Source organism: Salvelinus sp. IW2-2015, linkage group LG18 (assembly GCF_002910315.2).
Source record: "Salvelinus sp. IW2-2015 linkage group LG18, ASM291031v2, whole genome shotgun sequence".
NCBI classification, from domain to species: domain Eukaryota; kingdom Metazoa; phylum Chordata; class Actinopteri; order Salmoniformes; family Salmonidae; genus Salvelinus; species Salvelinus sp. IW2-2015.
Genome location: NC_036858.1, coordinates 64,027,482 through 64,045,535, shown reverse-complemented (window position 1 = coordinate 64,045,535; position 18,054 = coordinate 64,027,482). Strand labels below are relative to the sequence as shown.

The 18,054-nt window shown below is 41.2% G+C and overlaps 1 protein-coding gene across 1 annotated transcript in view; it reads left to right on the top strand.

The window, feature by feature from the left end:
- LOC111978808 (heparan sulfate glucosamine 3-O-sulfotransferase 6) overlaps positions 1-5,483 on the top strand; it is a 37,879-nt gene extending 32,396 nt beyond the window's left edge. The window contains exon 2 of the mRNA XM_024009059.2: positions 4,154-5,483. Coding sequence (XP_023864827.1) covers positions 4,154-4,772 — 619 coding nt within the window. The 3' untranslated portion in view covers positions 4,773-5,483. The remainder of the gene's footprint in view (positions 1-4,153) is intronic.
- Positions 5,484-18,054: the final 12,571 nt, after the last annotated feature.

The following is an 18,054-nucleotide window of genomic DNA, read 5'->3' as shown; positions in this document are numbered from 1 at the left end:
TACTTTTGATACTTAAGTATATTTAAAGCCAAATACTTTTAGACTTTTACTCAGGTAGTATTTTTTACTGGGTGACTTTCACTTTTACTTCAGTCATTTTCTATTAATGTATCTTTACTTTTACTCAAGCATGACAATTGGGTACTTTTTTGACCACTGTATAACATCGGTCAACATAGCTACTAGAACTAACTCATGAGTAAACCCGCTACAATCATGCAGTACAGTGTATAGTCACCAAGGAGTTTAACAGTTACACTGGCGGGTCCCGGTGGCAATACATTTATAAAACCAAAAGTTCCAGTGTTGGATAGCCATAGCCAGTTAGCTAACACAGTATCCCTCTCTGTTTGAGCTGGTTGTTTGAGTAGGCTAAACTAGCTAGCTGCATTTGCTAAGAAAGTGAAAAAAATACTACATCTCTCTCTCTCTCTCTCTGTCGCTTCTCCTTAATTTTTGAAGAAAAGTAATTTGTTAAAAACTGTTCAACTATTGTCTTTCACTGCATTGCAGTGCTAGCTTGCTGTAGCTTATGCTTTCAGTACTATATTCATTCTCTGATCCTCTGATTGGGTGGACAACATGTCAGTTCATGCTGCAAGAGCTCTGATAGGTTGGAGGATGTCCTCCGGAAGTTGTCATAATTACTGTGTAAGTCTATGGAAGGGGGTGAGAACCATAAGCCTCATACGTTTTGTATTGAAGTCATTGTACCCAGAGGAGGATGGAAACTAGCCGTCATCCGGCTACACCATGGTGCTACCCTACAGAGTGATGTTGAGGCTACTGTAGACCTTCATTGCAAAACATTGTGTATGAAATCAACTATTTGGTGACTTTAATATATTTAGTAGAGTTTTATCTAAAAACGTTTTAAACGTTTCACTATTTACATGTTTCTGAAATTCACTGAGGAGATGGTCCTCCCCTGAGGAGCCTCCACTGATACAAACACACATACTTATTAGCTCGCATGATGAAAACAGAGGCTACATAGCTACATTTCAATACGGCTAGTAAACACAAGACCATTTTGACTAGCAATCTTTTTGATGTGGTTATATAAATGGCTAAACAATGACATGAAAGTATTCATAAAACATAAAGGAAAGTTAAACTTACAGATGGTGTCAGCATAAAGGCCATGAAAGACAGGATGACAAAGGATGGAAGATGATTACATTGGATTGTCAAAAACAGTAGATAGCTAACAACAACCAACTACTTCCCGTTTTGTCTTCTTCTGTGGTCGTGAAATGACGGTGTAGTCTGGCAGTAGTGTTGTGACTACTTATTTACTACCAACATCAAGTTGTAAAAATCTCTACCTGATTACTACTGGAAACACTACTGTGTTTCCTACTGAACACTACAAAACTCTACTTGAGTAGTGCATATACAACACATTCACCACACAATCCCTACAAGTCTCCACATAATCACTACTGCACAAATAGGTTTTGTGTAGTAATTCACTAGTCTTTTTTTCATGAGGGGTCACCTACTTAGAACAAAAAACAATTAAGTAAATATTATATTTCCAGAATTAGTGTGTAGCTCATCATCTTTTCACCTTGTTTTTGAGATGACATTGACACTCAGGTTGGTAACATAGTTCAGTCACTACAATACGGTCGTAAACAGTAGCAAATTAACCTGAGGTCTTTTAAAATAGGGCCTAATAGAGCTGAGGGCCACCCAGACGGTGAGTACTGCAGGCTGCTGATAGCAGCAGGTCTATTGAGATAAACACACAACGGCATTCCTGCTCCAGATGCTAACAGCGCTACCGCTAGGCTAAGGTGTGATCAAAAGAAACAGCAAGTCGCTTAGCTAGCCTCCGCTAACCTGGCTGCCCTTGGAAACCATACAAAGACCAACAGCATCTGATAAAGAACAAACACAACAGTTGAAGTGGTATACACTCTAGTACATAGTCTCGCTTTAATCTTGCGAGATAAGGCTGACCAGGTTAATGTGTTTCCCCCCCCCCCCTCCCTCCCTCCCTCCCTCACTCCCTCCCTCCCTCCCTCTCCTCCCTTCCCTCCCTCCCTCCCTCCCTCCCTCCCTCCCTCTCTCTCTCTCTAGTGTGTGGCCTCCTTTTAGGGTTTGTGTTATAGCCAGAGAGTCCTACAGAGTTCTGTGGTTACAGGCCAGTGTTCGAGAATGTAAATATGATATCAATGGAAGCTGGGACAGGTCCAGCATGGATCCCATTAGCCTGATTGGCCAGAATTAAACATCCACTTACTGCTGAATACACACTACACAAACAGACTGGCACGTCTGTATGGCAGGCCAAAAGGATCACTGTAAAAAAAAACAAAGAGCAAAATCATCAAATGAAATAAATATAATTATTTAGTTGTAGTGGGTTGTAGTAGTAGTTGTAAAGAAAAGTTTCACTTCCTTTATATCCTTTATATAAAGTATAGAAACGTGGCACAATACTGTCCTATGTAACTGATCGGTCACTGTGGGAGTCGTTCAGAACAAAGAGGAAGACAGGAGAGAGAGGCCCGTGGAGATGAATGTGTAGAAAAGCTGGATCCCAGTGGAGATGTTGTTCTTTGATGTTTTCTGTGTCACTAGTTGACCTCTGATGTTGTAATATTAATATCAACATGCTACAGGCCTAGTTGGGGTGAGCCAAATAAATGTTTTCTACATTATTGTTTGTTTATTTTAAATTTTTAAATGTCTTTATGGAACCAGAAGATCACATTGAGATGAATACCAAAAGCCTAATACATTCATAATCTTCTTTTTGCATGGTGTATTACTGTAGTATGAGTGTTCTCTATATGCCTGATCCTCGTATCCCCTCATATCGAGGCTGTAGTAGGGAAAAAAGAGGTGATCTGTTGTAAAAACATATGTCATGTTTTCAGTATTAGCCCCATGGCACATTTGTGGTGGGGGACATCAGATTTGGATCAGAGAGGAGTTTGTTCCTCACACAGCTCAGGCCAGAGCCCTGCAGTTAGAGACCAGAGAACAACCACGTCAATGACAGCCTTCAGGATGTATCTCAAATGGCACCCTATTCCCTATATAGTGCATTCATTTTGAACATAGCCCAAATGCACTGCATAGCAAATAGGGTGCCATTTGAGACCCACCCTCAGTCTCTACCACATGGCTACGCTACAGGAGGGAACCATCCGTGGAAATTAAATGAGGGATTTTCTGAAGACTTGGAACATTCCTCCATGCTTAAAACATAAACCCGCCGTGAGATTTGAATCCTCTCATTTTAAATTAAATGAAGGGATCCTTTTTTGAGGAAAGTTGGAAGGATTCCTGTTTTGTATTTTAAAATGAAACTTCTGGTAATACACTTTAGATAGTGTTCCAGCATATGGTTCCAGCTGTGAAAGGACACATTTTTGGAGACTAATAGCTGTCCTTCATCTCACAATCAGAGCCTTTACTGCTAACCTGGGTGTCAGTCTAGTTTTCCTTTGTTGGCTAAAGCAGAATCAGACTGTTGCTAGTCTGTTGGGGAGTTTCTTGCAGCTTCAGTAGTATACAATGCACAGTACATGGCGTAGTATATTTGTCCAGGCAGCCTGGGGGAGAGCGCACTCAGCCCAGCTCTCAGCCCAGCCACCAACAGCCTTGTGAATGAGGAGGAAGTCCTGAGGAAATTACTTTTCACTGGTCATTATGGCCTTGTGGTTTGCCTTAAGCAACCACTCATTGACTTACTTTCCATCTGACATGCATTTCAGCGAGGCCAGCGTCTAATGTAGGTGTTTATATTGATGTAATCACAGACCTAACCAACTCCTTACAAAGCTAAATCAGAAGCTCTCAAGGCTGCAGAGCATCAAAGAGATGATCAGAACACTCCAATAACACAAGGAATATAAATATGTTGTCACAATTTGTAATATAGATTGGGACGCAGATCTGGTCATGTTTATGACACACAAGCCAGGTTCCAGTGGTCTGAAAGTCTGTTGCATCACATGCAGGAGGATAGGATTGAGACTGGGTACATAGAAACAAGATTTATGTTTACTTCATGGGTCACAAGAACTTCCAAGAAGCTTTTGGTGGGTCCGTTTGCCAAATATTTGGGAACCACTAATCAAACCTCTCCTCTCCTCTCCTCTCCTCTCCTCTCCTCTCCTCTCTCTCCTCTCAGAAACCTGATGCCTCGGACGTTGGAAAGCCAGATCACTATGGAGAAGACACCTAGCTACTTCGTCACCAAGGAGGCTCCTCGCCGTCTCTTCGCCCTGAGTCGTCACACCAAGCTGATTGTGGTGGTCCGAGATCCTGTGACCCGGGCTGTGTCCGACTACACTCAGACACTGTCGAAACAACCCGGCCTTCCGTCCTTCCAGAGCCTGACCTTCCGGAACTCAACCATGTGCCTCATCGACACCTCCTGGAGCGCCGTGCGCATCGGGATCTACGCCAAGCACCTGGAGAACTGGCTGCGCTACTTCCCCCTCTCAAAGTTCCTCTTCGTCAGCGGGGAGCGGCTGGTGACGGACCCGGCCGGGGAGATGGGCAGGGTGCAGGACTTCCTGGGGCTGAAGAGGTTAGTCACAGACAAACACTTCTACTTCAACCAGACCAAGGGTTTCCCCTGCCTGAAGAAGCCTGAGGGGAGCAGCAGGCCACGCTGTCTGGGGAAGTCTAAGGGAAGGCCTCATCCAGAGATCTCTCCAGAGGTGCTGCTCAGGCTCAGGGAGTTCTATAGGCCATTTAATATGAAGTTTTACCAAATGACAGGCCATGACTTTGGCTGGGACTGATGGAAATGGGATGGGATAGGGAATAGACATGGGTCTCCAGAGGATCGACAGGCCCTGTACTGGCCACTCAACCTGATGTTTTATCAGATGACAGGTCTTCGTGACTTTGGCTGGGACTGGCGGGAACAGGCTAGAGTTGTGCTACCAATGTAACCAAKCCATGGGAGAGACTGATAGTATCTTTTGGTTTTAAAGAGAGGGATTAAAACTCCTTGAATAACAGATGTGATTTTTCTTGTATGATTGTTGTGTCACTACAATGTAATACCATTTTTATATTCTGACAAAACTGCTCCATGAGCCTGACAAATCTTTTTATCTGAGAAATGAATCCTGAATATGCTAATACTATTTAAATAAGCTAGACTACAATAAGCCAAGTGCATTTCTTGAATAATTTTAGTAATCACAAATTATTTACTGTTGTCCCATTTTCCGGTTTTAAAATGCAATCCCAACGATGTTTATGTGACATTTTTTTTAACAGAAGACTATTGCTGGGATAAATGCTGGGATAAATGCTGGACAATGCTCTTTTTGGGGGGGAAAATATATATTGGTTGGTTTACTCTATGTGCTGTAAATTTGCTATTATTTATGTTGCAAGAGTTATGCTATTGAGAATTGTGATATATCCTACATGTGTATCTGTGGTTTTCTGCGTTGTTTTTGTTTCAAACCAAACTAATAAACTGTACCTTTCTGACTGTACATTTCTGGAAAGCATCATTTATCAAATTACAATGTTTTATCTTCTACTTCTGTATTTCAAAATGCTGATATTTTACTAAAGCTAMTATTACAAAACAACTGTCTTGTTTTCATCAAATAAGTCAACATTTCAGTATAAAATACCTTTCTTTGAAATATCCACACCATATGATCTACTGTTCAGTCACGTCAGACCACAGTCTTCCAGCGGATGTGTAGAGAGAGGGGAGGTAGAGAGGGTGGTGTGGGTCAAATGGTCCTGTAGTGTCCAGGGCTAAATTTGAAGTTAATGCAGAGAGGAATCTTTCTGGTGTGTAAGCAATCAATTGACCGGGGTCATTGGAGACCTTTGGGATGGCCATTTTTGACCCCTGATTCCCCATTGACCTGTTGGCCTCACCATCATAAACTGCTYACCACTCCAGTGCTGCGGCGTTGGCCAGTGGAGCCGCCCAGGCCCAGACACACTCCCTGTGTGCTTCCCACATGGCACCCTATTTCCTATATAGTGCACTACTTTTGACCAGAGCCATTGTCGAAAGTAGTGCACTATATAGGGGATAGAGTGCAATTTGGGACACAGATATACTCCCTATTCTAGAGGATCCATTAATATTGCAAAATTAACCTCCGGGACTCGGGGTGAAGGAAGATGGCTGAGCAGAATCAATAACTGCCTGTTTAGTTTATAGGCTCTGGGATATGTGCTTATACCTACCATGTCCCCGTGTCACGGTGATTTAGACCAGGGTCGGCCCCAGGTCGCTATCACACATTTGTAAAATATTACTTAATGTGTGATTTATCATATATATGCATGACGATATTCATATTGGTACATGATATTGGTCCGTGGGCCCTTATCTTTACTGGGCTTCAGACTAATATATAGTACCAGTCAAAGGTTTGGACACACCTACTCATTCAAGGGTTTTTCTTTATTTTTACTATTTTCTACATTGTAGAATAATAGTGAAGACATCAAAACTCTGAAATAACACATATGGTATCATGTAGTAACCAAAAAACTGTTAAACAAATCAACATATATTTTAAATTTGAGATTTTCAAAATAGCCACCCTTTGCCTTGATGACAACTTTGCACACCATTGGCATTCTCTCAACCAGCTTCACCAGGTAGTCACCTGGAATGCATTTCAATTAACAGGTGTGCCTTGTTAAAAGTTTATTTGTGGAATTTCTTCCCTTCTTAATGCGTTTGAGCCAGTTTGATCAGTTGTGTTGTGACAAGGAAGGGGTGGTATACAGAAGTATACCTATTTGGTAAAATACCAAGTCCATATTATGGCAAGAACAGCTCAAATAAACAAAGGGAAATGACAGTCCATCATTACTTTAACGGTTAAGACATGAAGGTCAGTCAATACGGAAAATTTCAAGAACTTTTAAAGTTTCTTCAAATGCAGTCACAAAAACCATCAAGTGCTATGATGAAACTGGCTCTSAWGYGGYCCCCAACAGGAAAGGAAGACCCAAAGTTACCTCTGCTGCAGAGCATAAGTTCATTACAGTTACCAGTCTCAGAAATTTCAGCCCAAATAAATGTTTTACAGAGTWAAAGTAACAGACACATCTCAACATCAARTGTTCAGAGGAGACTGCGTGAATCAGGCCTTCATGTTCGAATTGCTGCAATGAAACCACTACCAAAGGACACCAATAAGAAGAAAATATTGCTTGTGCCAAGAAACATGAGCAATGGACATTAGACCGGTGGAAATCTGTCCTTTGGTCTGATGAGTCCCAATTTGAGATTTTTGGTTCCAACAGTCTTTGTGAGACGCAGAGTAGATGAACGGATGATCTCCACATGTGTGGTTCCCACTGTGAAGCATGGAGGTGTGATGGTGTGGGGGTGCTTTGCTGGTGACACAGTCAGTGATTTATTTAGAATTCAAGGCACACTTAACCAGCATGACTACCACAGCATTCTGCAGCGATACACCAACAGGACAATGACCCAACACACTTCCAGGCTGTGTAAGGGCTATTTGACCAAGAAGGAGAGTGATGGAGTGCTGCATCAAATAACCTGGCCTCCACAATCCCCTGACCTCAACCCAATTGAGATGGTTTGGGATGAGTTGGACCGCAGAGTGAAGGAAAAGCAGTCAACCAGTGCTCAGCATTTGTGTGAACTCCTTCAAGACTGTTGGAAAAGCATTCCAGGTGAAGATGGTTCAGAGAATGTCAAGAGTGTGCAAAGCTGTTATCAAGGAAAAGAGTGGTTATTTTGAAGAATCTCAAATATAAAATACATTTTGATTTGTTMAACACTTTTTTGGTTACTACATGATTCCATATGTGTTATTTCATAGTTTTGATGTATTCACTATTATTCTACAATGTAGAAAAAAGTTAAAATAAAGAAAAACTCTTGAATGAGTAGATGTGTCCAAACTTTTGACTGGCACTGTACTTACTGTTTTTGGTTTGTACCTCATTCATTTGGTGTCTCATTTACAGTATGTAGACGTCAAAGTTCTTATTTAATCAGAATCAGAATCCCCTTCCTTTGCCAAATACATTTTCATGTACAGGAATTTGACACAGTGAAATACTCACACCCAGTATGTCCACAATGAACACCAGGCTAGAAACTACTGACTACACTATATCAAATCAAATCAAATGTTATTAGTCACATGCGCCGAATACAACAGGTAGACCTTACAGTGAAATATTAACTTACGAGCCTCAACGCAGTTTACAAATACGGATAAGAATAAGAAATTAAAGTAACAAGTAATTAAAGAGCAGCAGTACTTGGCTCTCCAGTACAGTCTATGACTAGGGTGGCTGGAGTCTTTGACAATTTATAGGGCCTTCCTATGACACCACCTGGTATAGAGGTCCTGGATGGCAGAAAGCATGGCCCCAGGGATATACTGGGCCGTTCGCACTACCCTCTGTAGTGCCTTGCGGTCGGAGGCCAAACAGTTGCCATACCAGGCAGTGATGCAACCAGTCAGGATGCTCTCGATGGTGCAGCTGTAGAACTTTTTTAGGATCTGCGGACCCATGCCAAATCTTTTCAGTCTCCTGAGGGGGAATAGGTTTTGTTGTGCCCTCTTCACGACTGTCTTGGTGTGCTTGGACCATGTTATTTTGTTAGTGATGTGGACACCAAGGAACTTCAAGCTCTCAACCTGCTCCACTGCAGCCCCGTTGATGAGAAGGGTGGCGTACTCTGTCCTCTTTTTCCTGTAGTCCACAATCATCACTTTTGTCTTGTTCATGATGAAGGAGAGGTTGTTGTCCTGGCACCACACGGCCAGGTCTCTGATCTCCTCCCTATAGGCTGTCTCGTTGTTGCCGGTGATCAGTCCTACCACTGTTGTGTCATCGGCAAACGTAATGATGATGTTGGAGTCGTGCTTGGCCGTGCAGTCATGAGTGAACAGGGAGCACAGGAGGGAACTGAGCACGCACCCCTGAGGGGTCCCTGTGTTGAGGATCAGCGTGGAGGATGTGTTGTTACCTACCCTCACCACCTGGGGGCAGCCCGTCAGGAAGATCAGGATCCAGATGCAGAGGGAGGTGTTTAGTCCCAGGGTCCTTAGCTTATTGATGAGCTTTGAGGGCACTATGGTGTTGAACGCTGAGCTGTAGTCAATGAATAGCATTCTCAAATAGGTGTTCCTTTTTCCCAGGTGGGAAAAGGCAGTGTGGAGTGCAATAGAGATTGCATCATCTGTGGATCTGTTGGGGCGGTATGCAATTTGGAGTGGGTCTAGGGTTCTGGGATAATGGTGTTGATGTGAGCCAGGACCAGCCTTTCAAATCACTTTATGGCTACAGATGTGAGTGCTACGGGTCGGTAGTCATTTAGGCAGGTTACCTTAGTGTTCTTGGGCACAGGCACTATGGTGGTCTGCTTAAAACATGTTAGTATTACAGACTTGGACAGAGAAAGGGAATGTCAGTGAAGACTGTCACGAATCCCGCCGAAGATGGTGCCTCTTCCTGTTCGGGCGGCGCTCGGCGGTCGTCGTCATCGGCCTACTAGCTGCCATCGATTCCCTTCTTTTTCTTTCTGTTAGTTTGGGCTGATTGGGTGCACCTGTTTTGAGTTTAGTTTTGTGGGTAGGCTATTTAAGGGCAGTAGGCCCGCCGGCTTTTGTGCGGGCTTGTTTTTCTGTTATTTGGTGTTGGTATTTAAGTGGAAGCTAATTTCCGGACAGTTTAGTCCTGTGTGTTTGGACTGGGATTTTCATGCGCCCGTTGTGTTGGGCATGACCGTTGTTACTGTAGACAGGAATAAAAATCCACGTCCTGAACTAACCTGCTACCTGCGTTTGACTCCTCCACCCAGTACTCCTAGAAGCTCTGACAAAGACACTTGCCAGTTGGTCAGCGCATGCTCGCAGTACACGTCCTGGTAATCCGTCTGTCCCTGCGGCCTTGTGAATGTTGACCTGTTTAAAGATCTTACTCACATCGGCTGCGGAGAGCGTGATCACACAGTCTTCCTGGAACAGCTGGTGCTCTCATGCATGTTTCAGTGTAATTTGCCTCGAAGCGAGCATCGAAGTAGTTTAGCTCGTCTGGTAGGCTCGTGTCACTGGGCAGCTCTCGGCTGTGCTTCCCTTTGTAGTCTGTAATGGTTTGCAAGCCCTGCCACATCCGATGAGCACCGGAGACCACTTTTTTATTGATCTAGTCACTGGTGCTTCCTGCTTTCATTTTTACTTGTAAGCTGGAACCAGGAGAACAGTGATGGAGAGCTTTGTATGCATCTCTGTGTGTGGAGTAAAGGTGGTCCAGAGTTTTTTTCCCTCTGGTTGCACATTTAACATGCTGATAAAAATTTGGTAAAACGGATTTAAGGTTCCCTGCATTAACTAGGAGCGCTGCCCTGGGTGAGGGTTTTCTTGTTTGCTTATGGCGGAATACAGCTCATTCAATGCTGTCTTTGTGCCAGCCTCTGACTGTGGTGGTATGTAAACAGCTACGAAAAATACAGATGAAAACTTTCTAGGTATAGTGTAGTCTACAGCGTATCATGAGATACTATACCTCAGGCGAACAATAGCTCGAGACTTCTTAAGATATCGTGCACCAGCTGTTATTTACAAAAATACATAGTCCGCCGTCCCTTGTCTTACCAGACGCTGCTGTTCTATCCTGCCGGTGCAGCGTATAACCATGTTGATAGTGTCGTCGTTCAGCCACGACTCCGTGAAGAATAAGATATTACAGTTTGAATGTCCCATTGGTAGTTTAATCTTCCGCGTAGGTCATCTATTTTATTCTCCAGATTGCACGTTTGCCAGCAGAATGGAAGGAAGTGGGGGTTTATTCGATCGCCAACGAATTCTCAGAAGGCAGCCTGCCCCCTGGCCCCTTTTTCTCCACCTCCTCATCACGCAATCACAGGGATCTGGGCCTGTTCCTGAGAAAGCAGTATATTGTTCGCATCGGGCTGGTCAGACTCGTTAAAGGGAAAAAAGGATTCTGCCAGTCTGTGGTGAGTAATTACAGTCCTGATGTCCAGAAGTTATTTTCTGTCATAAGAGATGGTAGCGGCAACACAAAAAATAAGTTACAAACAACGCAAATAAATGAACAAAAAAAACACAATCGGTTGGGGCCATGTAAAACATCTGTCTTCTTCTCCGGCGCCAGGCTAGAAACTACTGACTACACTATATGAACACCATGCTAGAATCAGACTATAAACTACTGACTACACTATATGAACACCATGCTAGAACCAGGCTACGAAACTACTAGACTACACTATCTGAACACCATGCTAGAACACAGACTATAAACTACTGACTACACTACTATGAACACTAGGCTAGAACACTACTGACTACATATAAATAGAACACCATGCTAGAACAGGTCTAGAAACTACTGACTACACTTATGAACACCATGCTAGACCAGGCTAGAAACTACTGACTAACTATATGAAACTAGACTATAAACTACTGCACTAACTATATGAAACACCATGCTAGAACCAGGCTAGAAATACTGACTACACTATATGAACACTAGACTATAAACTACTGCTACACTATAGAACACCATGCTAGACCAGGCTAGAAACTACTGACTACACTATATGAACACAGGTGAGAAACTACTGACTACACTATTTGTTCATTTTATTGCCATTTGTCCTCCATTCTATTATCTAGGTGTCTCGTAACAATATGGATATACTGGATTTAAGGAAGCTGATACTATTAATAATTTGCCCTGATAATCACATTTTCAATCATCAATCAAAACAAATCAAGCTATATTTATGCAGCAATTTCAGACATGGAATGCAACGCAATGTGCTTTAAGGGAAGAAAAAATAAAAACATTTATATGTACTACCAACAAACTAGAGAATTAAAAACAAAAGTATAACAATAAAAACTGTAAGACTAAAAAGCCCTAGGAAAAACAACCTAAAAAGGTGTGTTTTAGATCTAATCATTGGTTGTACTAAAGAAGAGAGACTGGTGATTAGAATGGACAGGCCAAGGTCAACAATGTATGAATGGGGAAGAAGAGGGGGACTATACATAGTGGAGGTAGAAACCCCACATGAGAACAGTCAACAATAGTGGTCTTGTTGCCTTTGGTGATAGCATGTGAAATCAGAGGATCTTCTTGAGAGGAGAGAAGAGGGAAGGGAATGTCTTTGAGTAGTTCCGGCTAAGAGTTCCCTTTTGTTCGGTACTCAGAATCCTTTATGTTTCAGTCTCAGATCCTTTCTATTTAATACTAGACCATTATTTCAGTAGTAGAGCCTCTTATGTTTCAGTACTAGAGCTTTATATTCAGATAGACTTTTATATTTCAGTATAGATCCTATATTCAGTATTAGATCTTATATTCAGTAGTAGAGCCTTTATTTCATACTAATCTTTATATTCAGTATTAGCGCTTTATATTCAGTAGTAGAGCTTTATTTCAGTATGATCCTTTATATTTTCAGTACAGATCTTTATTTCAGAAACAGATTCCTTATATTTCAGTAGTAAGAGCTTTAATATTTCAGTATAATCCTTTATATTTCAGTCATTAGATCCTTTATATTTCGTATAAGGCCTTTATATTTCAGTAACTAGATCCTTATATTTCAGTAGTAGAGCCTTATATTCAGTACTAGTCATTATCTGCCTTTATATTTCAGTACTAGAGCGTTATATTTCAGTACTTAGATCCTTATATTCCAGTACTAGATCCTTTATATTTCAGTATTATCCTTTATTTCAAGTACGATCCTTTAATTTCAGTACTAGATTTTAATATCAGTAGTAGAGCCTTATATTTTCAGTTACTAGATCCCTTTTCTTTTCATATTAGATCTTTAATATTCATACGACTTGTATGTCTAATATTTCAGTAGAAGAGCCTTTAATATTTCAGTACTAGATCCTGTTATATGTCAGTAGAGCTTTATATAGATCCTTTATATTTCAGTACTAAGAGCGTTTATTTCAGTAGAATTTAGATCCTTTATATTTCAGTACTAGATCCTTTATATTTCAGTACTAGATCCTTTATATTTCAGGTACTAGATCCTTTATATTTCAGTACTAGATCCTTATATTTTCAGTACTAGAGCGTTTATATCGTATAGATCTTATCAGTACGTAGACCTTTATATTTCAGTATGTAGATCCTTTATATTTCAGTAGTAGAGCCTTTAATATTTCAGTACTAGATCTTTATTTTTCAGTATTAGATCCTTTATATTTCAGTAGTAGAGACCTTTATATTTCAGTACTAATCTTTATTTACTAGATCAATCAGTACTAGATCCTTTATATTTCAGTACTAGATCCTTTATATTTCAGTAGTAGAGCCTTTTATATTTCAGTACTAGATCCTTTATGTTTCAGTACTAGATCCTTTTTATTTCAGACTAGATTCCTTTATATTTCAAGTATTAGATTCCTTTATATTTCAGTAGTAGAGCTTTATATTTTAGTAGCTTATGAGGCGTATTATATTTCAGTACTAGATCCTTTATATTTCAGTACTAGATCCTTTATTTTCAGTCTAATCTTTATATTTCAGTAGTAGAGCTTTATTTCAGTACTAATCCTTTATATTTCAGTATTAGATCCTTATATTTCAGTAGTAGAGCTTTATATTTCAGTACTAGATCCTTTATATTCAGTACTAGAGCCTTTAATTTTCAGTAGTAGAGCTTTATATTTCAGTACTAGATCCTTTTATTTCAGTACTGATCCTTTATATTTAGTATAGTCCTTTATATTTCAGTAGTCCAGAGCTTATATTCGTAGTAGAGCTTTATATTTCAGTACTAGATCTTTATGTTTCAGTACTTGATCTTTATATTTCAGTAGTAGAGCCTTTATATTTCCAGTACTAGATCCTTTTATATTTCAGTATTAGACTCCTTTATATTTCAGTAGTAGAGTTTATATTTCAGTACTAGATCCTTTATATTTCAGTAGTAGAGCCTTTATATTTCAGTAGTAGAGCGTTTATGTTTCAGTATTAGATCCTTTATATTTCAGTACTAGATCCTTTATATTTTCAGTACTAGATCCTTTATAATTTCAGTAGTAGAGCCTTTATATTTCAGTACTAGATCCTTTTTTCAGTATTAGATCCTTTATATTTCAGTAGTAGAGCCTTTATATTTCAGTACTAGAGCGTTTATATTTAGTATTAGATCCTTTATATTTCAGTACTAATCTTTATTTTCAGTCTAGATCCTTTATATTTCAGTATAGAGCCTTTATATTTCAGTACTAGATCCTTATATTTAGTATTAGATCCTTTATATTTCAGTAGTAGAGCCTTTTATATTTCAGTACTAGATCCTTTTATGTTCAGTACTAGATCTTTTATATTTCAGTAGTAGAGCCTTTATATTTAGTACTAGATCCTTATATTTCAGTATTAGATCCTTTATATTTCAGTAGTAGAGCTTTATATTTCAGTACTAGATCCTTTATTGTTTAGTACTAGAGCGTTTATTATTTCAGTAGTAGAGCCTTTATATTTCAGTTACTAGATCTTTTATATTTCAGTACTAGATCCTTTATTTTCAGTAGTAGAGCCTTTATATTTCAGTACTAGATCCTTTATGTTTCAGTACTAGATCCTTTATATTTCAGTACTAGATCCTTTATATTTCAGTACTAGATCCTTTATATTTCAGTAGTAGAGCCTTTATATTTCAGTACTAGATCCTTTATATTTCAGTATTAGATCCTTTATATTTCAGTAGTAGAGCCTTATATTTAGTACAGATCCTTTATGTTTCAGTACTAGATCCTTTATATTTCAGTAGTAGAGCCTTTATTATTCAGTACTAGATCCTTTATGTTTCAGTACTAGATCCTTTATATTCAGTACTAGATCCTTTATATTTCAGTATTAGATCCTTTATATTTCAGTAGTAAGAGCCTTTATATTTCAGTCTAATCTTTTATCAGTACTAGATCCTTTAATATTTCTAGTATTAGATCCTTTTATTTCAGTAGTAGAGCCTTTATATTTCAGTACTAGATCCTTTATTTTCAGTACTAGATCCTTTATATTTCAGTACTAGATCCTTTATGTTTAGTACTAGAGCGTTTATATTTCAGTAGTAGAGCCTTTATATTTCAGTACTAGATCCTTTATATTTAGTACTAGATCTTTATGTTCAGTAGTAGAGCCTTTATATTTCAGTACTAGATCCTTTTATGTTTCCAGTACTAGATCCTTTATATTTAGTACTAGATCTTTATATTTTCATATAGATCTTAGATATACTAGGCTTTATTTCAGTACTAGATCCTTTATGTTTCTGTACTAGAGCCCTCAAAGTAGATAGCTATCTTTTCACCAGCTGACTGGATGCATTGCATTGAGGCTCGACCATAATGATTTGTAAACACCCAGGCGGGCTCAAAACGGGGTCTGTAGAGCGGGTCCTGAAACCTCTTCTCAGACATCTCAACCCCATACATCTCCCTGGAGGTTCCTGTGAAGGCCTGACCGCTGTGTCGCATAGTCAGTGAAAATATCAATGAATAAGGCTCATGCGGGCAGGGAATAAGCCTGGAAGTCACCCCTCAGATCAAAGCAATTGTTGACCTTTAAGTGGAGGTCAGTAGCTTGGTATTCATGGGAGTGGTGAATGCACTTTGTGTGTGTGTGTGTGTGTGTGTGTGTGTGGTGTGTTGTGGGTGTGTGTGGTGTGTGTGTGTGTGTGTGTGTGTGTGTGTGTGTGTGTGTGTGTGTGTGTGTGTGTGTGGTGTGTGGTGTGTGTGTGTGTGTGTGTGTGTGTGTGTGTGTTGTGGGTGTAGTAAGTAGAAGGACAAGACCTGTTCAACAAGCCAACAGTTGAGTGGCTTCACTTCCTTATAGTACCTATTATTACTATCCTCTGTTCTGTGTTCAGCCTGTGATTATACAGCTGTTTCCAAAGCCTACGTTCACCACCTGTCCTGTATTTCTGATCACTTTACTCACTGCAAATCCCCCACAATCCTCAAGAGGGGACAAGCAACACCTCCCCCCCTAGCCCTCACCCCTTTCAAAACCGGTCACCCTCCAAAAGGTCAATTAGATGCATGCCACTTAACAGATGTTCCAGTGTGTATTGGAGAGGGAGTCAATCTTCCTCTGGTCTGGTGGATGGAAGTCCATGTCTCCTCTGGTCTGGTGATGGAAGGCAATGTCTCTCTGGTCTGGTGATGGAAGGCCATGTCTCTGGCTGGTGGATGGAAGGCCATGTCTCCTCTGGTCTGGTGATGGAAGGCCATGTCTCCTCTGGTGCTGGTGGATGGAAGGCCATGTCTCCTCTGGTCTGGTGGATGGAAGCCATGTCCTCTGGTCTGGTGGATGGAAGGCCGTGTCTCCTCTGGTCTGGTGGATGAGAAGGCCATGTCTCCTCTGGTCTGGTGGATGGAAGGCCATGTCTCCTCTGGTCTGGTGATGGAAGGCCATGTCTCTCTGGTCTGTGGATGGAAGGCCATGTCTCCCTCTGGTCTGGTGGATGGAAGGCCATGTTCCTCTCTGGTCTGGTGGATGGAAGGCCATGTCTCCTCTGTCTGGTGGATGGAAGGCCATGTCTCCTCTGGTCTGGTGGATGGAAAGGCCATGTCTCCTCTGGTCTGGTGGATGGAAGGCCATGTCTCCTCTGGTCTGGTGGATGGAAGGCCATGTCTCCTCTGGTCTGGTGGATGGAAGGCCATGTCTCCTCTGGTCTGGTGGATGGATGTCTCAGACTGATGTTCTATGGTTTAGATGAGATGGGGACTATTTCTCTCTGAGGAGGAGACATGGTGCCTGATCAGCTTCCAGCCTATTCATTTCCATCTAAGAGAGGAGAGAGGACAAAGGAGAGAGGAGGAATGGAGAAAGGAGGAAAGGAGAGAAGAGAGAGGAGGAAAGGAGAAAGGAGGAAAGGAGAGAGGGAACCTATGTCAGCCAGTGGATGAAGCCGAACACAGAAGACCTGACACTGTGGACCTGACACTGTGGACCTGACACTGTGGACCTGACACAGGAGACTGACACAGGTGACTGGCACAGGGGACCTGACACAAGGGACATGACACCGGGGACTGACACAGGGGACTGACAGAGGGGACTGACACAGGGGACATGGCACAGGGGACTGACACAGGGGACCTGACACAGGGGCTTGTTTCAAGTAATTCAAAACACAGTCACTTCTAGTGCCGGTTATATAAACATGAGCAATTTCAATTGACTAGATTATTCATTCAAAACGACTTTCTTTGTGTGTTTATTTGATCATGTATTTTGAGGTATTAAAGATTCATCCTCACATCACCAGCAACCCATTCAAAATGCTGACACTGCTTACATTGAATAAGTATTTTATCCAGTGATTAGTGACCAAATCTGAGACAATGTCCACTTCCTGTGAACTGGTGGGAGACTAGACTTCGGTTTATTCCCACATCTCTAGGTCAAGAAAAAGACAGGCAAAATATCTCACATCTAGCCCCCAGGGCCTGAAATATAGCAGAGATCACCTCCCCAACTCTCATTATTTAATATTAAGGTGCTTGTGTGAGAGGCTGATTGGGGGTCAGAGATTTATGACGATATTCAATAAGACCCGTGTCACATACAGCCTTGGAGCACTGGATTTTCAGTGTGAATTTGCTGTGTGTGTGTGTGTGTGTGTGTGTGTGTGCGAGATCATCATCTCTAGAGAGGGGAACACTGGATTGAGAAAAATAGACGAAATGGATTTGTACCACACACACTGAATCTTTTCATATTTCTCTCTATCAAAGTCTTTCTCTCTCTCTCTCTCTCTCTCTCTCTCTTCTCTCTCTCTCTCTCCTCTCTCTCTCTCTCTCTCTCCTCTCTCTCTGTCTCACCACACACACACACACACCAACACACACACACACACCACACACACACACACACACACACACTCACATATCGAAGCCTAAATGATGATGTTCATATACAGGACCATCATGTTCAGAAAATTTGCAGGGACTTGCTTCCATTCAGCCACAAGAGCATTAGTGAGGTTGGGCACTGATGTTGGCAATTAGGCCTGGCTCGCAGTCGATC